Source organism: Mandrillus leucophaeus, unplaced genomic scaffold (assembly GCF_000951045.1).
Source record: "Mandrillus leucophaeus isolate KB7577 unplaced genomic scaffold, Mleu.le_1.0 Scaffold117, whole genome shotgun sequence".
Taxonomy (NCBI): domain Eukaryota; kingdom Metazoa; phylum Chordata; class Mammalia; order Primates; family Cercopithecidae; genus Mandrillus; species Mandrillus leucophaeus.
Window position 1 is genome coordinate 1,123,229 of NW_012099987.1, and position 24,710 is coordinate 1,147,938.

At 37.4% G+C, this 24,710-nt stretch overlaps 1 protein-coding gene across 1 annotated transcript in view; it reads left to right on the forward strand.

The window, feature by feature from the left end:
- LOC105553846 (coiled-coil and C2 domain-containing protein 2A-like) overlaps positions 1–24,710 on the forward strand; it is a 33,914-nt gene extending 9,204 nt beyond the window's left edge. Inside the window, exons 4-11 of the mRNA XM_012000004.1 lie at positions 3,188–3,328; positions 7,268–7,367; positions 7,560–7,672; positions 10,064–10,241; positions 13,462–13,612; positions 15,380–15,527; positions 22,747–22,885; positions 24,369–24,710. Coding sequence (XP_011855394.1) covers positions 3,201–3,328; positions 7,268–7,367; positions 7,560–7,672; positions 10,064–10,241; positions 13,462–13,612; positions 15,380–15,527; positions 22,747–22,885; positions 24,369–24,710 — 1,299 coding nt within the window. The 5' untranslated portion in view covers positions 3,188–3,200. The remainder of the gene's footprint in view (positions 1–3,187; positions 3,329–7,267; positions 7,368–7,559; positions 7,673–10,063; positions 10,242–13,461; positions 13,613–15,379; positions 15,528–22,746; positions 22,886–24,368) is intronic.

The following is a 24,710-nucleotide window of genomic DNA, read 5'->3' on the forward strand; positions in this document are numbered from 1 at the left end:
AGATTCAAAGGCAGATTACAGCAGGCAGAAGAAAGAATTAGTGATCTTGAAGATAGGACAATGTAAATCATTGAATCTGAGCAACAGAAAGAAAAAAAAAATGAAGAAACACAAACAGAGCCTAAGAGACTTGTGGAACACCATTAAGTGGACCAACATATTCATTGGAGGAGATTCAAAAGGAGAAAATAGAGAAAAAGAAAGAAATGAAGATAAAGGGTAAGAGAAATGAAATAACAAAGATAAACAGAAATTAACAATAAAACTATAATAGGGAAAATCAATACACTCAAATGTTGGATAAAAATTGATAAACTCTGGGAAAGCTGATCAAGTGGAAAAAGTGAAACAGCACAAATATACAATGTCAGGAAAAGAAAGGGAACATTACTATGGATGCTGTATATTTTAAATAACTTTATGCTAAAGAATATAAACATTTGTATGGAAAAGACAAATCTACACAGAATACAGCTAATCAAACATATTCAAGAAGTGAAAGACAAGGAAGAAAAGAAAAACCTTAAGTAATTCAATAATTGTTAAAGAAATCAATTTGAAACCTTTCTGCAAAGGAAACTCGAGGCTCAGATGACTAGAGTACTTTCTAGAACATTTAAAGCAGTGGGTCTCAAAGTATGGTCCCCAGACCAGAATCATCACCTTCACCTGGGAATTTGTTAGAAATGCACATCATCCAGTCTACCACAGACCACTGAATTGGAAACTCTACAGGTAGGGCCTGGCAATCTGTGTTTAGCCAGCCCTCCAGGTGATTCTGATGCACAAAAAAGTTTCACATTCTCTTATTTAAAGACAAGTACTCTTCTTCACAAACTCTTTCAAATGAAAGAAAAAGAATCTACATTTTCAGCTCGTTTAATGAGGTTATCATATCCTTGAAATTAAAACCTGGCAACCGTATAAAAATATTGCAACTGAATTTCATTCATGAACATAGATACTAAAATACTAAACAAAATTTTATCAAATAATACATTATAACCAAATTTGGATTATTCCAAATTGGAATAATCCAAGAATGCAAGGATGGTTTAACATTAGAAATTAATCAGTGTAACTTAACATACTAATACAATATGTTAATTAGCATAATTTAACATAATAATATAATGTGTTTGCAAAGTTATGAAACATAGAAGAAACTTTTTTAAAACAGTATGTTACTTCAATATTCTACAAATATGATTATTAGCCTATCAGGCAAAGTACCTTTAAATTTGAAGCAGCGTTCTAATTGTTAACCTGAAAAAAGTGTAATAAATACATTATACAATTTCCAGGAAATCTGGAAATACATGGAGAATAGTGTATTTATTTTATTTTTTTCTGATTAATAATTTGATCCATTGCTTTCAGTTTAGAGGTACTTCATTCAAATAGGTGTCAAGAGGTTGAAGAAAAATTGAGCATATGAAGACTCAGAACACTTAAGCAGTTTTCTTAAGTAAGTTGGAGAACTGCAGTTAACACTGGGTTTGTCGACTCCAAGTATCTTGCTATCCTTTCTACTATATCACACTTCTTATGGCACTTACTCAGAATGACCACACTCCTTTAAGTATTCTTGTTTCACACTTCAGCTACATGAGTGGACTGGGAGGTAATGGAAGCTTACAAAAAAATGTTGGTAACTGGAGGCTTACAAAAAATGTTGGTAACATTTACAATAAACACCTGTTATCCTGAAGTACTCTGAACCTTGATATCACATGGGGAAACAGACATTGAATGACTTATTACAAGTGTGATGAATATTTAAAAGGAAAAGCATGAAGGGATATAAGAAAATTTAATTTTGTTGTGGGGGTTTTCAAGCAAGGCTGTACTGAGGAAGTGATATGAACTGAGTTATGAAATATTTATTTTCTTTTTTTTTGAGACAAGGTCTCCATCTGTTGCCTGGCCTGGAGTGCAGTGGCACAATCACGGCTCACTGCAGTCTCAACCTTCTAGGCTCAAGTGGTCCTCCCACCTCAGTCTCCTGAGTAGCTGGGACTACAAGTGTGCACCATCATGCCCGGCTAATTTTCATAACTTTAGTAGAGACAGAGTTTCACCATGTTGCCCAGGCTGGTCTTGAACTTCTGGGCTCAAGTGATCCACCCCACCTTGGCCTCTAAAATGCTGAGATTATAGGCATGTACCACCATGCTTGGCCTTGAAATGCATATTTTCTATCTTCATGCACTTTAACTAAGTAAGAATCCCTCCCCAGCACTTTCTTAGTGTGACTCAAACTCTATGGTACTAGGCTACCACCATCCTTTCCCATCAAGACCTCTTGAGATTTTGGCATCCTTAATCTAAGCCAATACCTCACCAGTGGCTTTGGAACCATCCAACTAGAACTTAGGTGGCAAAATAAAAGTTGTGGGAGCATGCATTGGAAGGGACATGCACCAGCTGATTTGCATCTTCTTTTTTGTAAATAATGAAGTGCCAACCAGAAATTAACTAAATCCTGAATAGACAGTGAGCACAATTATCAAAACATAGGGGCTTTCCACTCCCTTTCTTTTATTGCTCCTTTCTTCCACTATTGCTCTTCTCTCTTTGGTACTTCAGAATCTTGTAGAGTTCTGGCAGGGCTCATTGGCTCACGCTTATAACCCCAGTGCTTTAGGAGGCCAAAGGCAGATCACTTGAGGTCAGAAGTTTGAGACTAGCCTGCCCAACATGGCAAAACCCCATCTCTACTAAAATATAAAAATTAGCCAGGCATGGTGGCACATGCCTGTAGTCCCAGCTACTTGGGAGGCTGAGGCAGGAGAATTGCTTGAACCCAGGAGACGGAGGTTGCAGTGAGCTGAGATCGCACCATAGCACTCCAGCCTGGGCAACAGAGTGAGACTCTGTCTCAAAAAAGAAAAAGAAATATCATAGAGTTCTAGCTAGGCTATTTGTTTTCTCAGGAGCATTTGCATTTTAGCAGGGCACTTTTGAATAGTGAAAAGCCATTAAGTCATAAAGGAACGAATTTCTAATGGAATTGCAGTGGGTAACATAAAATATAGTAACATGGGGTTCAGGTGTGTATAAAATGAAAAAAATAAGGTGGGGAGGGAGTTCAAAAGAGTTATTGCAATACATTCTTCCATGCCACCTTTGAAGGCTTTTAGTTCTAATCCACTGACAAATTTTTGCTCTGCTATTTTTGTTGTAGTAATACAAAACAGATGTATGACTTAGAAAGGGGAAAGGACCTCTCCCTACTACGCAGTATATTACTAACTTGGAAACAGATTAAATCTCTTCGACAGCGACAAGGGTTTACAAGCACCCCAATAAAGTTACAGGTTCAGAGGTAAGTGGCTGCTCTATTTGCTCTTATTGGTCTCCTGAGGAACTGCTCATGAATAAGTAGGAATTCACAGTGACTAGGAAGACATCCAGAAGCTAGGAAACTATTCCACGTAGTCAACAAAGAATTTGTATCTCAAATATATAAACATATATATATATGCACATATATATTGAATATATAAAGTGGAATTCTTACAACTTAAGAAAACCCAATTAAACATGGGGAAAGAATTTGAACAGACACTTCACTCAAGAATGTATATGAATGGGAAATGAACACATGAAAAGATACTCAACATTGTCATGTCATTCTCTATTGTCATGTCAATAGAGAAATGCAAATTAAAACCACAATTAAACAGTGCTACACACCTATTACGATGGCTAAAATCCAAAACTAAAGGAAAGAAAAGACAAGACATTAACAAATGCTGGAAAGGATGCTGAGCAATGGAAACTGATTCATTGCTGATGGGAATGCAAAATGGTACAGCCACTTTGGAAACAGTTTGGCACATTCTTTTAAAGATGAATGTGGAGCCAGCAATCATACTGTAGGTGAAACACATGTTAGATAATTTGATAAAATCATAAAACCATGTCTGATGGAGGAAATAATTTCAATTCAAATCCAAACACTTAAGCTGTTTGTGAACTCACAGGGAAATAACTAATTTTCTCCCCACAATCCATTGTCCTGGGTCTTTTGGTTTTCAAAAGAATGAAAAGTTAGTACAATTTCAGGCAAATAAGAAAAATGTTTATTTTGTTGATTTTTTTTTTTCCTGCTGCAGTGTTTTGTTGTTGTTTTTTTTTTTTTTTTTTAACAAAAGTGCTTTGGACAGTTTCTAAACCTAAATCCAGCATTGAACTTTATCTTAGACTCCTAAATTAATGTAAATGTAATGACTTGCTTCTAATCCTTTAAACCAACCTGACACACCCATGCATCATGAATCCTTGAGCAACAAAGAGGAGACACAGATGTCATAGGGTTACCCAAAACAATGTCTTTGGACCCATATTGCCTGCTCAACACTAACTCTTGTTGCCACTATTCTGAACTCCAGTCCCACCTGAGGCCCTTCGCATTTGTTCTTCCTGACATTCAACTTTTCCAGCTGATGTTGGCTTGAATTCGTCTCTCCAGACTGCCTCTCAGCTAAATACCACACTGTCATTCACCAGGTTGGCCCCAGCTGGGCTAGCCCCAGCAACCCTAAATTGGGGCATTTAGTTTAAGCAATTAAAAGTATCATTCTGATCAATTAGAGAAGTTATCTGTTTGAAGATGTTTCTCAGAACTGTTTCCTGGCCAACTTTACCACTGTTGACCTCACAACACACCTGGTCCTTGTGAGCCCTAACTGAATAAACTTGTAGCTAGGCTTCCTGGAGAGATAGTACTCATGATAAGAAGGCGTCGTACCTAGACACTGAGCTCAGGTTATCATTTCATCATGTATTTGGTTTGGGGCATGTTGAAGTTGATGTGCCTTTGAGATATCTCTAAATAAAGCAATTGAGTGGGCAGCTGGGTCCATGGTCTGTGGCATAGTAAATAATCATAATTGAAGAAATGAGTGTGTATGAAACTGCCTAGGGAGAAGGCAGAGAATAAGATGAGGAGAGACCCCAAGCACTGAATCTTGAGAAATTGGTTTGAATAGCTTGGTAGAGGAGGAGAAACTAGAGGAAGGACAGAGAAGCGCCCGTTATAGAGTATTTTGCCCCAGAGGCAAGGAAGCGGGAGTGTTTTAAGTAGGAGGAAGTGGTTAGCAGTTATTATCAGTTAAGTTCACTACTAAAAATGTTCATTGGATTTCCTGACATGGAGATTATTGATAATCTCAGCTAGAGCAAGTTTTAGAAAGTTACAGGGGCAGAAATGAGGTAGCAGAAAGTTGAAGAAATAGCCCTGTCTTCTCGTGCAGGTGGCAAACTCTCCTTGTTAAATGTTAGCAACACTGCATTCAGCTTAGAGAGACTGGATGTGTCAGTCGCTATAGGTGATAGATTGTATTGTCTTCTGCCCCTGAACCCAAACCACAGCACTGGCAAATAACACAGAGAACCCAGATTTCTTATATTGTCTTCACTCATGTTCTCTGTTTGGCACTGGCTACCTGGAGAAGATTCAGATAACTGCCAAAGAAACTTTTAAAATGAGAAAGAAAATGCAAGCTATGCAAGCAGGAAATGCAACAACATTTGATAAAATAGCATCAGGACCTTCATCATTTCCCAGAGTCATTTGGCTCAGAATAGAAAGGAGGAAGCTATAGACCCTGCCTCAATAGTTTCCCTCAGAAGAAAATCTGGGTATAACACTCATTGTCTAAGTTACTCGTAACACTTATTCCCTACATTATTATAGATTGAAATCACTTAGGAAGTTCTAAAACGACTGTTCAGATTTAATTAGTATGGGGTATGGTCTGGATATCATGAGTTTTAAAATGCTTCCCTGGTGATTTTAATGTGTAACAAAGGTTAAAAGCCATTGGTATTAACAGCAAGTTAATTGATGTCATATTGATTGCCCTGAAACCAAAGAAAATAATAACATTTATTAAGTGTTTGTTTTACTCCAAGTCCTGGGTTGAGCACTTTACTTAAATTAGTGCGTTTAATCCTCACAACAACCTAATTTTCAGATGAGAAAAGTGAGGCATAGAGTTCTTAAGTAACTTGCCCAGATTCTGTAGTGCCATTAATGAGGCTGGGTTTTCAGCCCAGGATGCTACTATATAGATAATATCTGCACTTAGTCACCTGTATTCTATTTCAGAAGGCAAAAAGCATATAATAGCTTTTAAACAGCTCTATTGAGATATAATTCACATACCATATGGTTCACCCATTCAAAGTCTCCAGTTCAATTGTTTTTAATAAATTCCCAGAATTATGCAACCATCACCGCAATGTAATCTTAGGATGTTTTAGTCACCCCCAAAGAAATCATCTTCCCATTAGTGGTCACTCCTCATGTGTGCAGACATAGGCTTTTATTTCTTTTGGGTATATGAGTGGAATTGCTGGGTCATATGGTAACTCTGTAGTTAACATTTTTGAGGAACTGCCAGACTGTTTTCCAAAACAGCTGCACCATTTTACATTCCCAATAGAGCATATAATCCTTTTACCAAAGGATTTCCTTCTTGAATGATTAAAATGGAAAACCAACTTATACTGAAAACAATAAACTTTTACACTACCAGAAAAACTTGACTCCTAGATCAATAATTTTCTGACACTGTTCGGATAACTGAGATTTTATCGAACTACTAATAAAAGAGGAATAATAGTACTTACTTCATAGGGTTGTGATAATTAAATCAGTCAATACATGTAAAGTACTTACACTATTGCCTGGCACATACTTAGTAAGTACTCTATAAGGATTAGCTAGTAGTAGTAATAGTAGTAGCAGCAGTGGCAATAGTGCTAATGCCATGAACTGTTTACTGTTTATGCACAAACACCAACTATGACTTACCATTTAATATCACCATGATCACCTGCCCTTATACCTGCTCGGGTTCTCACAGCTTCAAAAATATGAGAGAAAGAAAAATGAGAGGAAACAGGGTATGTGTCCTTTAATTTTTATCTCCCCATTCCCCTGTTACTTATTCTCACCAGAGGAAAGGTTTCTTGATGCCCTTAGAAAGGGCTGTAAACACTAATGGTAAATGTACTGAGAAAGGAGAAATCTCTGGAAGCTGAGAACAAGCTTATAAAGTTTTTTAAAATATTTATCAAATTGGTAATTTCCTTAGAATGTAAAATTACTTGTAAGAGATTGGTTGTGTGTGTGTGTGTGTGTGTGTGTGTGTGTGTGTGTGTGTGTGTATGTATGTGTTTTGGCAACAACTGAAACAACTCTCAAATACCTCCATTATTTCTGCTTTCAATAATTCTGTTTATTATTAATTAGGATAAAAATGAATAAATGTGATGAACAAGAGCAAATCACAGAAATATCTGAAACTGAGAAGAAAAATGAAGGAAAAGAACTTACTGGGAAAAAACAGGAGGTATTTATATTGCAAAATAACATTAAACTCAACTAGTTGTAGTATTTTATTTTTTGATAGAATATGAAATCTTGGTATTTCTAACAGTTATCCAACAAAATGACAAATACATGAAATAAATGAATTTTAAGAATAAATGTCCTACACAACGGATATACATGATAAATTATATATTTATTTTTTTATTTCTAGAGCCTCTCATATCTAGCTTCAGATGAAACAGAAATTGAAAGAATAAAGCCAATTACCTTGAGGCCACAACTTTCTTTCACTGCAGAATTAACAAGCTTATCCAAGTGTTCATTGTAAGCATGTTTAAATTGTCTATTAATTGGATTGTTTTTAATAATAAAGTGGGATTTCTTGAGTGAGTGCCATATGCCAGGCACTCTAAGTTTTTAAAAACACATTTTCACATTTAATTGTCACCATAGCTCTATAGAGTTCCATATTATCCTTATCTTAAAGCAGGAATGTAGCTTATGGGAAGTTAAATTGCCCAGGTTCACACATCTAATACATGACTGAGGTGGGACTTAAACCAGTTTGGTGTTCTATAGAAACTGTGGTGTCTTCACTGCTAGGCTTCATATATTGATAATTTGTGGGGGCTTTTTGTTTTGTTTTGTTTTGGTTTTTGCTATGGTAATAATTTTTGTTCGGGTATAAAAAGATATAAAGCCACTGTAAAAAGTAATACACCATTGCCTTTGCTTGTTAAAGGAACTCTGGCTCTCATAAAAACTATTTCACATCAAGAGGGCCGGGCCCCCTAAACAATTTTCTTCTTTGACATTACAAACTTCTTTACTTCCCAGTTGTGATTTCTTCCTTGAGCTATAATGTTTTCTCTCTTTGCCTAGAACAGTATGCAAAAACGGACATCGTAGGTAATCCCATTTCTCCATCTACTAGGCCTATGGATCCCATCTCCCTTAAAGAGGATATGGCAACTTAGAGTACTAGGTCTAAGTTTTCAACATCTCTATCCCATGGCACACTTGGTACCAGTCCATCTTTGAGTATTGGGAATGTGCATCATTTAGCAGTGTTGGAACATACTGGGTACTTAATAAATGTTTATATTTATTAAATGAATGAATGGATGATTACATTAACAACCAAAAGAGCAGCAGACACAAAGTCACAATTATCACCACCCACTTTCTGACCAGAGAAGTGCAGCAGTGAAGAAATCCTTTATTTGTTCTGCACCTCCTTCCAAAAAGGGCCTGAGATATTTTGTTATGTAGGACACTCATATAAAAGGACTAGCTAAATAAGGGTAAGAATACAGGAGCCATAAAATGAAAGTTGGAGTGAGAGAGAAGAAAGAAGAGGAATAAGATATTTGTGCTGGAAAACCTAGACTAAAACTTAGTGGAAGTCAAGGCAAAAGGATGTATGGTGTTTTATATCTTTGCAAAGCCATTGCCATCTGAAGATAGCATTGCCGTCATCTATTTAAAATATCCAATTGAATAAAAACTCATTCTCCAGAGAAGAATAATATGTCGATATAGAGGATAGAAGTGAAAAGAATAGAGAAATTAGAGAGGAATTAAAAAGAGTTTACAGGTGAAGAGAAAGGCAAGATTTCCTGAAGATAATTATAACCCTGAATCAACAAATTTTTATAATTAATTCATGAACTCATTGTTAAAACTACTTTTAGAGGGCAACAGAAAGGGTAGCTTTTACTTAGATATTTCTTGAAAGGTAATTGGGAATATGGTCAAAAGAGGCCAACAGGGAGATAAGAATAAGTAATCTTTTGTCCTCTAACTCTTTGAGAAGGTTACAGAGATGGACAGGTAATAGGGTAGAGACATACTGGGCCCATAGGGTGATTAGACCGGGGAGCAGAAGGGGATTTTATGTTTCAGCTTAGGGTTTATCTTCCACCCAGCCTTCTCCCTTCTGAAAAAGAGGATCAAGTCTTAAACATCATTAGGTGAGTTCTCTTGCAGCTAGGAAGATATTCAATAAATGTTGGTTGACTGAATTAAAGAATGAATGAAAGACTCTAGGAGTTTTATATCAGTCAAGGGATCAACTTATGCCTCAACAAGTGTTTTCCCCAGGGAAATAACCTGGCTTGCTCCTTTGATCTTTGGGTTCAGAGATAGCGTGGCTTCCCCACTGTCCTGGAGAAAAGGGGTACACAGTCTAAGGTGATTTACAGAGACCTTTAAGAGAACACAGCAAGCCTGTTGCCGTAGAGCCACATCTTTGAAGTTATTGACAACATGGTGTGTGGAGGGTTGTGTGTTTGTGTATGTAGTCTATGTGTGTGTCTTTTTAAAGTTAGAAAATATTTTTAAATTCTTGATTCAACCTCCCCTCGCCATTCCCAAGCCCCTCAGTTTTTTCCTCTCGTAAGACATGTGGTAGATACGTGGTTTAGTCTCTTTAAACTGTAATTTAGTGAAATAATAGCTGAATGATTTATAGCACCTTGATTTTAGTTCTTCTAGTTTTGAATGCATATTTTGGGTACATCTCTTTCGTTAAAAACATTTGACTGGGAAGAAGAAATTTTTATTCACATGTAGACAAGTGTTATTTGATGTAAAGATAACATTTGTCCTCTGAAATTATCTTCTGTTTAACATGCTAATATATATTTTAAAAGAACAATATGTTATGTTTATTGTACTTTCGAAGGGTGATTTAAAGGTTTATTTAATTTTTAGGGATGAACAAAAAAGAAGAGCCAGAATTCAGAAGCTCAAATACTTTATTAAAATATTTTACAACAATAAACAGGTTTCTTGTACTTCAGTATCTCCCCTACAGTTTGATTTTAAAGTCATGTTTCAGCAAATTTTCAATATTCAGTTAATATATTGGCCTGAAGTGATTTGCTTGGAGGTATGCCATTGTCATTTACTTTCGTATCTTATTTTATGCCATACATAATTTAAAATTTTTTGTCAGCTACAGTTATATGTGATCAGTAATTTCTTTGATGTTAAGAGATGGACTGATCTTTATGTGTAGATGATATTTATAAATGTATAATTCACCACCAGTCTCTTATACTGTAAGTACAAAGTTATTTGATTTGTAGTGTTCCAAATACTCCTCTCCTGCTAAAATTTCTGCACCCCTGGATGTGTAGCACTACTATTCATTTGCAATGAGGTGGAAAAGTGCTGTTTAAAGTATTATGAGTATCATAGCTACTTTAAGTGTTGAATGATTTCTATAATATGAACTTCCACATCCCTGACTTGGTGGCTTCAATCTCTTGCTGTATTTGTTCTTCCTCTTTTTTTTGATTTTTAGGTCCCTCTAAGAATCAGATGAAAGAATATACATACAAAAGATCCCCAGTCTCTGTGCAAAGTTCCCACTGTAAGAACCCCCACACTAATGGAAGAAGAAAATAGGATGATGGAGAAAAATGAGAGACAGTAAAGGAGTCTAGACAAGAAGTCCTGGTGGCAATAATGGGGTTAAACTTGAAGCTAGACTAGAAAAAAAAGTTAGGAGGGAATAAAGATTTGTGTGTAGGAAGGGAGGCGCTTGAGGAGTAGGGAGATAATTGTAGTCACAAATATAAATCAAAATTATTTTTATAATGCCGAGAATAATTTTGCTCTCTCCCTGATAGATGTTCTATTCATTATTCATGTATTCAGGTTTCCATCATCTTACAATGTCCCTCTGTTGAAATTCCTACATTAAAAATATGCCGACTTTCCACACTGCATTCCTAATACAAAAAAAAAAAAACAAAACAAAAACAAGCAAGAACTATACTTTCCTACTGTTGTCCCAAAGTAAATTGTGATATAATAATCCAATCACTTGAAGTTTAAAATCTGCCTCCTCAAATAGGTAAATGTGTATTTTGAGTCCTTTATCATCCTATCACTTAGCATGTGAGCCTAACAAACTAAGAAGCAGGGAGGGAGAGGAATCTAGTTAGAGATAAATTCACCATTAGCAAATGCAAAAATTCCAAAATAAATCGATATGACCTAGCCTAACAGACTTTAACCTACTTTTTAAATTCTTTTTGTTTTTTTTTTTTTTCTCAGATGAAGTCTCACCCTATTGCCCAGGCTGGAGTACAGTGGCGTGATCCCAGCCACCACAACCTCCACCTCCTGGGTTCAAGCAATTCTCCTTCCTCAGCCTCCCAAGTAGCTGGGATACAAATGCCCGCTACCACGCCCAGCTAATTTTTGTATTTTTAGTACAAAAATACTAAACGGGGTTTCACCATGTTGGCCAGGCTAGTCTTGAACTCCTGACCTCAAGTGATCTGTCTGCCTCAGCCTCCCAAAGTGCTGGAATTGCAGGCATGAACCAACACGCCTGCCTTTAATTCATTTCTTACTACTACTCTTTATTCATTCATCACTTCAGCCAAACTGAGCTGCTTGTCTTTTCCCACACGTGCTTGTAATTTCCTGCCTCTTAGCTTTTGTACATGTTAGCTGCACCATTTAAAAATGCCCATTTTTTCATTCTTACCACTTTTAAGATGCTCAATCTCATCTGCATCATGGTGTTGACAGTTGTCATCAGGGGACAAGACTGGCTCCTGGGAACCCTCAACTGATAAAATTCTCTATCTCAGTACACTTACCTTGCTGTGCAGGGGTTGGCCTCCAGCCTTGTAGTCCAAGAACCTGGGTTTGACAGTCCACTGAGAATGCATCCTACATACCCTAAGCAAATTCACAAGGCTGAAGTGTAAATGCCAACTCAACAATTGAATATATCAGTTCATGTTCTCTGAAAGTTAGCCAATTTACTAATTTATAATTAAACTTATTTCACAGAGCTACAACTCCTACAAACCTTTCTGCAGTAGGGATGCCTTTGTCAAAGGGACCAGTGTGTTGTCTTAAATTCTCTCTTACAAGGAAGTAAAACCAGATAACCAGAAAAAATATGTGCCTCTTTGACTTTCCTTTTTCTTTGCTGTATTGGCTAATAAGTCATCACGTTGATTGGCACATTCTTTCTTATCTTTCAAGGAGCAATTTTCCCCTCTGATTTCCTTCTTAGAGCACATATCACTGTTTTCCCAAGCACTGACAACACAGTATAGGTCAAAATACGATTTTTTTATTGAAAAAAGTTTGCTTAGGCTGGGCGCGGTGGCTCCCGCCTGTAGTCCTAGCATTTTGGGAGGCCAAGGCAGGCGGATCACCTGAGGTCAGGAGTTCGAGTTCAGCCTGGCCAAAATGATGAAACCCCGTCTCTACTAAAAATACAAAAATTTGCCAGTCGTGGTGGTGGGCACCCGTAATCCCAGCTACTCAGGAGGCTGAGGCAGGAGAATCGCTTGAACCTGGGAGGCAGGTGTTGCAGTGAGCCAACATTGTGCCACTACACTCCAGCCTGGGAAACAGAGCAAGACTCCATCTCAAAAAGAAAAAAAAAAAAAAGAAAAAGAAAAGAAAAAAGTTTACCTTATAGTTATGGCAGTGAAGTTACATGGAATTGTAGTAAAAAAGACACCATATAGAATTAGAAAACCTGGGTTTCATGCTCAGTGAACCTCTATGGGACTGTCTACTCAGCACCCCCTTTTCCTTTCTTCTGGAGCTTTTCCTGCCTGCCCGCTCCCATAGCTTGTTTAACTCATCCTTGAATTTCATGACCAATGACTACCTTTTTCCTAAGCAATTCAACCTGAGTCTCAGCCACTTATAATAAAAACAAACATATTTTCATATAGAGCTTCCATTTCCTCACTTACAAAATGAGAATATTTATTTCTATAATTTTTATCAGATTTACATGAAATCAAAAATTTTAAAGTGCTACACAAAATTAAGTTACTATGATATTATGTTATATGTACCTCATATATGTGTTCTCAGAACTGTATTCATAATCCATTATATTCAATTCATTTTCTATGAAGTCAGTAAAAGGGATTACACTTTCAAGGACATGACTGGCCACTTTTCTCATAATCATGTGGATGAAATGCTATAGAGCAATACTTATTTTATATTCTGGTATTTTAAAAAAATAAATATAAATATGTTGTTAAGGGTGCTTATTTTTTCCTTTTTCTATGTTGTATTTTTAGTGAGCTATCAGCCATTTCTTTTATATTTAGGTTTATGAAAAAAGTAGAAGAACAAGCTTACTGGCAAAACTATATTTACCTTTACCTAACTACACAGAGCTGAAAGGCAAAACCGTTTTGCAATATGTAGAGTTTAGCTCTGATAAGCTGGTCATGCCTGCCGATGGAGAAGTAGGAAGCAGTGAGTTTATTAAAAATACTACATTCCCCCTATTTTCTTCCTGAGTACCATATTCCTAAATGACTCTGGCTCACTCACATAAGTACAAAATCCTGTATTTACAATATTCTTTTTTTTTTTTTTTTTTGAGACAGTCTCACCCAGGATGGAGTGCAGTGGCTCGATCTCAGTTCACTGCAACCTCCACCTCCCAGGTTCAAGCAATTCTCGTGCCTCCAGTAGCTGGGATTACAAATGCCCGCCACCACGCCCATCTAATTTTTGTATTTTTAGTAGAGACAGGGTTTCATCATTTTAACCAGGCTGGTCTCAAACTCCTGATTTCAGGTGATCCAACCCCTCAGCCTCCCAAAGTGCTGGGATTACAGGCGTGAGCCACTGCGCCTGGCCCTGTGTTTACAGTATTCTGTTAAAAATGAATTAAATTATTCATTCAGATGTTAAACTATATTGTTTAAAGCTTTGTCTTGGGTCAGATTTTTGGGAAATTTCAAATGAGCAGTTAGCACCCATGCTTTCTGTAGGCCATCCAAGACAAGGACAGAATGCTGTCTGGAAAGCGAGCTCTGCTTTTGAGTGGGCTGGCTGCTCTCCCTCTACCTCTCCTTTAGTGAACCTATAGGTGCTCGCTGACATATGGATTTGTCTTTGAACTGTATAGGGAAGGGAAGAAGAAAATGAGGGAGGGAAGAAAAGAGGGAGGGACAGAGAAAAGGAGAGAGGAAAGAAGGGATGTTTCTGTTATTTGTTTTTCAATTGCTTTTACTCCTCTTATACGGTTAAATGTAAGTTAGTGCGTCTCTGAGAGCACTGTCATTCCTCTCCTTCTCCCCATTATTCCTTTCTTTCACCTTCCTAGGGGTTTTGAAACTACTTAGGCCTATTTGGTGAAAAGTAAGGAAGTATGAATGAGTGAGCGAGGAGGAGAGGGGAAAAAAAGGGCAAAGAATGAGGGAAGAATGGAGTTTGCTTCAAGTCCAGATGAAGCAGAAAAGTAAGCTTATGGGAGAAAAGACTCAGGACTCAAAAAATTTAGGGAACACTGGGCACTCAGCAAAAGTTTTAAGAAGTATTGTTAAACTCTGGAGATTAGATGCAGAAGATTTGGGAATGTAGGGAAAGAGGAGAAAGAACTGCTTGCTGGCCTCTTTTTCTGCTGCCAATAGTCCTTTCTTGCTGGAAGCTACTCCCACAGAGAATGGTTAAGAAGCCTCCAGGCATAAAAGGAATACAATCGTGATATTCATCTCTACATATCATCTCAATCTTTACCTTATCTTTTGTAGTCCTTGAAGGATTTTAAAGAGGAGATGAGGGAGAGCACTAAGATAAGAGTGGGGTTAGGGCCAGGCCCGGTGGCTCATGCCTATAATCCTAGCCCTTTGGGAGGCCAAGGCAGGTGGATCACCTGAGGTCAGGAGTTCAAGACCAGCCTGGCCAACATGGTAAAATCCCATCTCTACTAAAAATACAAAAAATTAGCCAGGCGTGGTGGTTGACACCTGTAATCCCAGCTACTCGGGAGCCTGAGGCAGGATAATCACTTGAACCCAGGAGGTGGAGGTTGCAGGGAGCCAAGATCGCCCCACTGTACTCCAGCCTGGGCAACAAGAGTGAAACTCTGTCTCAAAAAACAAAAGAGTAGAGTTAGCACAGATCTTCCTTTGTGTTCCTAGAATTCCACAAGTAAAACTCAGGAAAAAACCCACAATATGCTTCAACTGCACTTAAATCAATTCATATGTTTTTAATGCCCTTTATATACAGATGTGCCTTTTCTTCTTGAGGGAAATGAAACTGAAGAACTCTGTCTTTTGACATCAGGAAAACTTAGCTATTCTCTATCATGGAGCTTAGATGAAAATGGTCTTCCTCTGATACCTATGTCACAGTCATTGAGATCTTCTTACTGCAGGTAATAAACTTTTATCTTTGAAAAATAATGCCAGGTCTCAGCAAAGCATCACACAAAACATATTATGTGTAAAAGAGAAAACTTGAGCAGGAATAGGAAGAGTTTAGTTTATTTGAATGTTGATTTATCTTTTATTTAAATCATTCTACTAAGGTAGTATGTGTATTTATATGTAAGAGAATGTGTCCCTTCAGTGCTTGGAATTGTAGCCACACAGATGATGAGAGAGTCATTCCCAGAGTCCTTCACTTGTAGGCAAAGGTCAAGACTCCCAGGAACTTTATTTCTAGGGCCTGTATATCTCCCAGTCATTCTGGATTAGCAAAGAACCATTTATGCATTATCATGATTCTGGGAGTTCCCAGAAGAATTGGGGTTAATTTTCAGATTAATTATTTGTGGGATTACTAGAAATAAGTACAGTAAATTCTATGAAAATGATGATAATGCTGGCTTCCATAATGTGCTATGTTTGAGGGAAATGGTAAATATAAAGGAAAAAGTTTAGTTCATCATTTAAAATAATGAACAATGATAACAAAAAGATATCCTCTCCCCTCCCCATCTTAACACATATTTTTAAAAATAAATGGAAATGAAAAGCATCATACAACTATATGGCATTCTAGAAAGGGCAAAACTATGGAGACAGTAGAAATATCAGTGGTGCCAGAGGTTCCGGGGGAAGGGAAGAATGAATAGATGGAGCACACAGGATTTTTAGAGTAGTGAAACTATTTTGCATAACATTATAATGGTGGATACATGTCATTACACAGTTGTCAAAACCCACAGAATGTACAACACCAAGGGTGAACCCTAATGTAAACTATGGACTTTGAGTGACAATGATTTGTCAATGTGGGTTCATGGACTGTGAAAAAAAGGTACCACCCCAGCAAGGCATGTTGACAGCTGGGGAGGCTGTGCGTGTTTATGGGGATGGGGTGCATGGCAACTCTCTGTGCCTTTTGTTCAATTTTGCTGCAAATGTAAAACTCCTCTAAAAAATTTTATTTAAAAATATTATAGTTTTGAAAATTGTTACCCATAACTAGATTAAATGGAAAATCAAAACTGAAATTAGAGACTGTTTAAAAAATAACAAGGAGAACATTATATATAAAAACTAGTAGCATATGGCCAGAGTCATAGTAAGAGTTCATAAAGGCTTTTCTTCGGTATGTAAGAAATTGAAAGAGAAAAAAACTAAATGGCAGTAGCACAAGGAGATCATTGGTGTGAAAGAAACTGAGGTCGTAGGGATAGTTTACTTACCACGGAGTTTGACAGTAAAAAATATGCTAAAAAAAAACAGAAGGCCAAAAAATCAAGGTACAGATTTCTTAAAAATTGGGGCCATATTTATGTTCTTAAAAGAAGTGATTAAAAGTGATGAGCTTATAAAAGATTGAAATCAGTGGGGCAAAAAGACCTAATATATTGGAAAGAGTATGAAGTCCTTCAGAGTCCGGAAGGTATCAAACCAGAACCCAAGTGAATACCTGTGGTTCTGGAGAAGAGAAACTCTCTCTTCCTCAACTCAGGGAATGAGACAGTCACCACTATGAAGACAGAAATGGAACTTTGATGAATGTCCTTGTTTTGCTAAGTAAATGAGGTCATCTTCTTAGAGACCTGGAGAGAAGGGCATTTTAAGAGCAAATCTTACAGTTATTAAAGGTCATTCATTTTGGAGCCAGTGGAAAAGTTTTTAATACCCAGAACTATTATTTTATTATATTTCTTAATATTTCTCTAGCATAGTCTCCACAGCAGCTATTCCTAATCTTTGCCTCATCATAATATTCTTTGCATTTTTCTTGGAATGAGATGTTTGTCCTTCTCACTCTGAGGCTAACTTTTATGCAGGTAATTTGGAACTCTCTGTATTTTACAATTCTACTGATGCATTTATATCCTTTTCTTCCATTATCTTCAACTTGTCCATCTCCCTAGGCTGTTGGTCTTTTGTACCCAAAAGCCTTCTTTGTTTTAAAACGAACAAGCACAAACTCAAGCACCTGATTAAATCCTGAAGCCCATTTTGGCTAGTTTTTCCTGCCAGAGTTCTCCTGTGTGTGGCCTACTGGTCTGCATACATTCCCTCCACTTTCTGTTCACACATTCCCTTCCTAACCCTACCCACTTGTCACTGAAGGTTACCAGCAAGTGACCTTCAAGCCATATTCATTGGCTTGTCTCCATTGTCTTACAATTCCTATTACTTGGAAACTCAAGCTTACAAAAGATTGAAAACAGTTATATGCAAGGGTGGGACAGATGACAGATTTCAGCAGGAAGTATATTGCAAGAGAGGTTTTCAAAGTCCAGGGCCCTCTCTAAGTCAAGCTTTAATACCACATTAAACACAACTCTCTGGCTGGGCACGGTGACTCACTCCTGTAATCCCAGCATTTTGGGAGGCCGAGGTGGGAGGATCACCTGAAGTCAGGAGTTTGAGACCAGCCTGGCCAACATGGTGAAACCCCATCTCTACTAAAAATACAAAAATTAGCTGGGCATGGTGGCACGCGCCTGTAGCCCCAGCTACCTGGGAGGCTGAGGCAGGAGAATCGCTTGAACCTGGGAAGCAGTGGTTGCGGTGAGCCAAGATCATGCCATTGCACTCCAGCCTGGCAACAGAGTGAGATTCTGTCTCAATAAACAAACAAATCAAAAAACAAAAAAACAAACAAACAAAAACCACACCTCTCTTATCTAAATGATCATTGTCTAGAGTTTTCATTTTTAAACATGAAACAGTTTTTCTTACACTCGCTAGTTAATAACATTTTTCACATTTAATAACATTGACTTTTATGTTTACCTTATTTCTTATTTCCCATCCTTCATTCTCGATTTACTTTTCATGCTGAAAGCATGCTCCTTTAATGATTCTTTCAGTTAGTTTCTATGGATAGCAAAATTCTTTAGCCTTTCTAGATCTAAAAGTGTCTTTATTTTGTCCTCATTCTTAATAGTTTAGGTGAGTAGAAAATTTGAGGATGTTCTTTATTTCCCTTTAGCACTTTGAAGCTGTTACAGTACTGCATTATCTATTGGGATTTATCATTGCTATTTATAAGTCTGCTATTGGTCTAAATGTTGGACTTTTATAGGCTATATTTTCTCTCTGATAATGTTGAAATATTTCACTTTAATTCAGAGACAGAAAGTGGAATAAAGGTTACCAGGGATGGGGAAGGGAGAAATGGGGTTATTGTTTAATGTGTACAGAGTTTCAGTTTGGGATGAAGAAAAAATTCTGGAAATAAGTAATGATGATGGTTATACAATGCTGTGAGTATACTTAATACTACTGAATCGTACACTTTAAAATGGTGGTAAATTTTATATTATGTATCTTTTACCTTAATAAAAAAGGAAGAATTTGCCATGAAAAAAGTTTTGCTTTATCCTTAAAGTACTGAAATTTTACTATACCATGTATGTGTGGATTTATCATTATTCCTTTTCCTGCTTAGCAGAATAAATTTTATGTTTAAAGACTCACATCTTTCATCAATTACAGAAACGTCTCAACCGCTATTTCTTCAAATATTACTTCTTCACTATTTCCACTCTTCTCTCCTTCAGGATTTCTTACTGAATTTGTATTGGAGCCTCTCAGTCTATTATTCATTTATTTATTTTTGAGACAGGGTCTCACTCTGTCACTCAGGCTGGAATGTAGTGGTATAATCATAGCAGCCTCAAGCTCCTGGACCCAACAATCCTCCTGCCTCAGCCTCCCTAGTAGCTGAGACAGTAGGCAGGTGCTACCACGTCCAGCTAAATTTTTTCTTGCCTTCTGTGTTTTCTTTTTAAGAGACAAGGAGGTCTTGCTTTGTTGCCCAGGCTGATAAACTCCTAGGCTCAAGCGATCCTCTCACCTTGGCCTCACAAAGTGCTAGGATTACAGGCCTAAGCCACTGAGCCCAGCCAAGCCTCAGCCTAACTATTATTTCATATTTTTATGTTTTTATTTAATCTGCATCCTGGATGAATTTCTGGGTACTATTTTTTAGTTCCTTCATTCGTTATTCAACTTTGTCCAATATAAGTTTTATTTGACTTTTATGTTATAATTTTTACTTTTATTTTCTGCTGCCAAGTTTTCTGTTTGATTCTCTTTCATATCTACATTTTCTTATTTCATTTTGGCATTTTGTTCCATTACTTCTTGCATTTAAAAGTGAATTATTAATTTTCATTTGTTTTTACATCTTAAGCATACTTCATGAAAATGTGTTTGGCAGACTTCCATAAAATGAATTTCAGCTAGAATTAATTTAATGTTCTGATAGTTGATACTGTTGATTATTTTTCTGAGCATGGCTTCATTGCTCAGAAGTTTTGGTTAGCAGGGTCATTTTGAGTTGGAGAACTTTTGGGTGATTTTGATTTATAGGTTTCTGGGTTTTTGGTGGGTTTTTTTTGTTGTTTATTTTGTTTTGTTTTGTTTTGTTTTGATTTTGTTTTTTCTCTCTCTCCTTCTGTATCTACCCCTCCTTACCTGATGGTTCTGAATTTGACTTCATCTGTCCTCCTAAATCCAGAAGTGGGCCGTAAGCCTACTTACTGGGTAGGTTGGGAGGTTGGGTTGTTACACTGGGTTGCTATTGGAGTCATCACAGATCTAGGCAGCTGGTGAGCTGTGAGCCTGGTTCAGTTCCTCATTATGAGGCAGTGTCTGTGTCCCTTTGCCTCTCTGGACTCATAGCTTTCTAAAAGCCACAGCCCCATGCAGTGGTCAGTATTTTTTTAAAGGTCCCTTTATTTAAGCCCCGCCCGCGCCCTCAAATCTTTGGCTTAAAATGATAAACCTGGTGCTAGTTCCCTGTCTCAGGAACTGAGCCCACAACCACCATGGACTGCTCATCAGCCTGAAGCCCAGCAAGCCCACAGTGCTATCCCCACTCGCCACTCTGCCTTTCTTTTCCATTTCTGGTTCACAGGAATGTTTATCTTAGCTCTCAGCACGGTTATATTTTTAACTGTTTTTTAACATCTTTATTGAGATACAATTCACAAACCATAAAATTCAGCCAATGAAAATATGCAATGCAATGGTTTTAATGTATTCACAGAGTTGTACAACCATCATTACAATCTGGAAATGGATGGTGGTCATGGTTGCACCACATTGTGAGTGTACTTAATGCCACCGAATTGTGTATTTTAAAATAAAGTGATAAATGTTACGTATATTTTACCTCAATTTAAAAACATGGTGGCTGTGGCCTTGCATTTGGGTGTATAAGCCGAGGTCTTGGGGCCTGCTAGAATTAAAGCTCGCCTCTTTCTTGGGGCCATGCTATACTTTGATTCTTTTGTCGGAAATAAGATGTAAATATCAGGGCTGCATTAGATAAACAACAATCAAAGAGTTTTCCATGCCTTTTATAAAGTACTGCTTCCAGCTCTCCATCATCAAAGTAGAAATCTTCAATTGAAGAGAGGGGGAGGGGAAAGGAAGAGAGAAAGGGAGGGAGGGAGGGAGGGAGAAATCTTCAATCATTTGACTGGTTTTGACCCAAGGAACAGCACTGCTGTGAACCATAGCCCACAGCTATAGGAGCAGCTGGGGGAATCATTGTAGCAAGGCTGTGAGATTTTTATTACTTTCTCTGAGGCAGAAACCATGGGACTATGTTGAAATTCAATTACAACTTTCTTTGTTGTTTGTTGTTTTTGTTGTTGTTGTTAAAGGATATAATGGGAAAAGTTTCTCTCTAATCTATTCGTTAAGATTTAAGCTTTACCTGAGGCTATCTTCTAGGGGATCTGGGCTAAGATTGTTTCTAGAAGGAAAATTTATTACATGATGGTGTCAAGGGTGTCAGGTCCTAGCACTCTTGTGACATAGATATCAAAACAGTTCAAAATGAGGGCAGACATGGGAAGCAAAAGAAAAGAAGAATATGCAAACTTCACCTATTAGTAATTTTCCTTACATCTTACCATACCACACATTGGCTTTTGCAGCAATAGCCTCAGAAGATTCATCAAAGAAGTATGAACGAATGGGAAGGAGACAGTGTAAAATGTGTGCCCATGTTTGGGCTAAGACATTGTTGAATCCGTGTCAGAACTGTATTTCTGGAATCCCAATTTATAGACAGGAACCTTTCTGGACTACTTTATAGAAAGGATTGTAGAAATTTGGATCATAGTCCAAATTCCTCTAGTTACACATGATAAGACAAATTCTCTATGAAGAGACAGATTAAATCGCTGGGATAATTGATGACTCTAAAGAAATCCTTACTCATTAGAGTTGAATTCCTTTTGCACTTAGTCGCTAAGAATATTTTATGAGTCTAGCCTATCTTTTACAGCTTTCCAGCTTTTAAGATTATCTCATGGCTGGGCACAGTGGCTCACGCCTGTAATCCCAGCACTTTGGGAGGCCAAGGCAGGCAGATCACGAGGTCAGGAGATTGAGACCATCCTGGTCAACATGGTGAAACCCCCTCTCTACTAAAAATACACAAATTAGCCAGGTGTGGTAGCACTTGCCTATAGTCCCAGCTACTTGGGAGGCTGAGGCAGGAGAATTGCTTTGAACCTGGGAGGCAGAGGCTGCAGTGAGCCGGGATCGCGCCACTGCACTCCAGCCTGGCGACAGAGTGAGACTCTGTTTCCAAAAAAAAAAAAAAAAAAAGATTATCTCATATGATCAAGGATGGTCCTCTGGCACATACTTACCCAGTTACTTGCATTACTTTCTGTTATGTTTCCACTGTAAAGATGTAGCCTAAAAGTGGTTTTTATTTTGTGTGCTTTCTTAATTTTGCTTAAGTGAATATTTTGATTAAATTTCAATATTGTACACCCTGTGAAAATATTTTAATAAGTTACTATGCTTAGGGTTTACATAATACATCCAATAAGCACCATTCATTTAAGCATCTACAATATTTTAGCTGTTACATACAATATAGATGGCAAGGATCAATATTTACGGACTATTCTTAATAAGGTTACTGTCTCTTACAAACATTTATCAAAAAGCTATGATACAAGTTAGAGTGAGAACTAGGAGAGATATCACATCTCAACTTTCTATTTTATCCATAAATACAGAGGATGGATAAATTTTATCTTCAAATACCCAGAATGGGTACGTTTTTACCCTATATAACAGTGTATTGTATGTAATACATATATTGTTTATTGTATGCGAGTTCACAAAATATTTTCTCTATGTTAGTATGTTAAGGAATGTAGATGCGAGAAGTGTTCCTGGAATTCCATGGCTCATTAATGAACAGAAGCTTTTTGAATGGGCAAATGAAGTCAGAATTGATCCAAATAATCCAGAATATTCTGATTTAATGGAATTTGTTATGGTAAGTTAAAGCAAGTATCAATACTGTAAACATATTCTGTTTCCTAAGCTCTACCCCCCTCTCTCCCCCATAGTTTGCTATATATTTTTCTAGGCTCTAGGGTTTATGTAAAAGTAAATCTGAGGACAGAAATCATTTTCAACCAGTGTACAATACTGTAAAGGCAATTAGAAACTCAGCAACTGAAATAATTCCTCCTTTAGGCCTGATGGATGGTCCTCTGCCACTACTTAGCAGCCACAGCACATCCGACAGTCTTTTATGCTAACATCTATTGTGCAGTTACCATGTGCCAGCCATAGTATTAGATACTGAAGATATTGAGATGATTTATAAACACACTCCTTCTCTCAGACTCTATTATGTAGTCACTTCTACTCTTCTTTATTGCCAGCTGAACTGCTGTATATACCTCACACATGCTTTCTTCATACCTTTATTCATGCCACTGCTCTGCCTAGAAGGGCATCCATAACAGTTACCTTATTCACCCTGTAAGTCTAATAAATGCTTCCCTGGTAACCTCAGTTAGGCACTGCATCTTCTTTCCTTGCTTTCCTGTTAACCTTTCTTCTTTTTTTAAAAAAAATCAACTCTTATGACTCTAATTTCATTCTGCCTTTTACTGTAGGTTTTTTTTTTTTTTTAGACAGAGTCTCATTCTGTTGCCAGACTGGAGTGCAGTGGCGTGATCTTGGCTCACCACAACCTCCGCCTCCCAGGTTCAAGCGATTCTCTTTCCTCAGCCTCCTGTGTAGCTGGGATTACAGGCACGTGCCACTGTGCCCAGCTAATTTTTGTATTTTTGATAAACGGGGTTTTACCATGTTGGCCAAGCTGATCTTGAACTCCTGACCTCATGTGATCCACCCGCCATGGCCTCCCAAAGTGCTGGGATTACAGGTGTGAGCCACTGCACCTGGCCTACAGTAGTTATTCATTCATATATTTTATTTTTCCTTGTGGAACTACAGCTAATAAATCTGTGTCTCTCTGATGGCAGCTAGCATTATTCCTTGCATGTACTATGCACTCACATTTGCATTTGTTGAATAAAACAATCCATAAATTAGATTGCTGCAAGTAAGCTGCCTAGATTAGAGCTTCTCACCTGAGGTGCAGAATTGGTTATAGGTATACGGAAGTATTGATCCTCTCTCAACTCAGGACAACCAGATAGGAACACTCTCATCTGTCCTATCAGTGTACAATACAAAATTCAGTGTACAGTACAAATATTTTCGTTTTCTTTGTAACTCATGACTGGGAAAAGGTTGGAAAGCCACAAAGGCTGGATTCTATTTTGTTTTGTTTTATTTTGTTTTTTTTTTTTATGTTCTAGACTACAAATTCAGTTGCTCCATTCCTACTTATATTGCCATTCAGATCTCACAGTTGAGGGGGAAAAAGTCTTTTGAAGTAATTCCTGAATTTTAAAAAATTAATATTTTAAGTAAAGGCTTTGCGTTTTTATGTTTTACAGTACATGAGACTTAAGGGGCAAGATATTCTGAAGTATTTTCGTCTTGAACAGTTGCAAGATGAATTTAACTTTGTTTCTGAAGAGGAAATGGCAAAGAGTAAACGTTTCCAGCTATTGCAACTTAGAAATGCAGGTCAATTAGATAATTTCCTTCTACAGCAAATGCCCCTCCATGACACAGAGATTCCAGATTTACTCTTCCAGGTATTTGGTTTCTATTTGAATATGGCTTATTGTATGATAAAGTTAACAGTTTGCTGCTTTAACCCTATCTTAATTTATTTCTGTTTTTTTAAGCTAATAATCTGTAGACAGATTTCCTCCCTTCTCTATAGACATTAA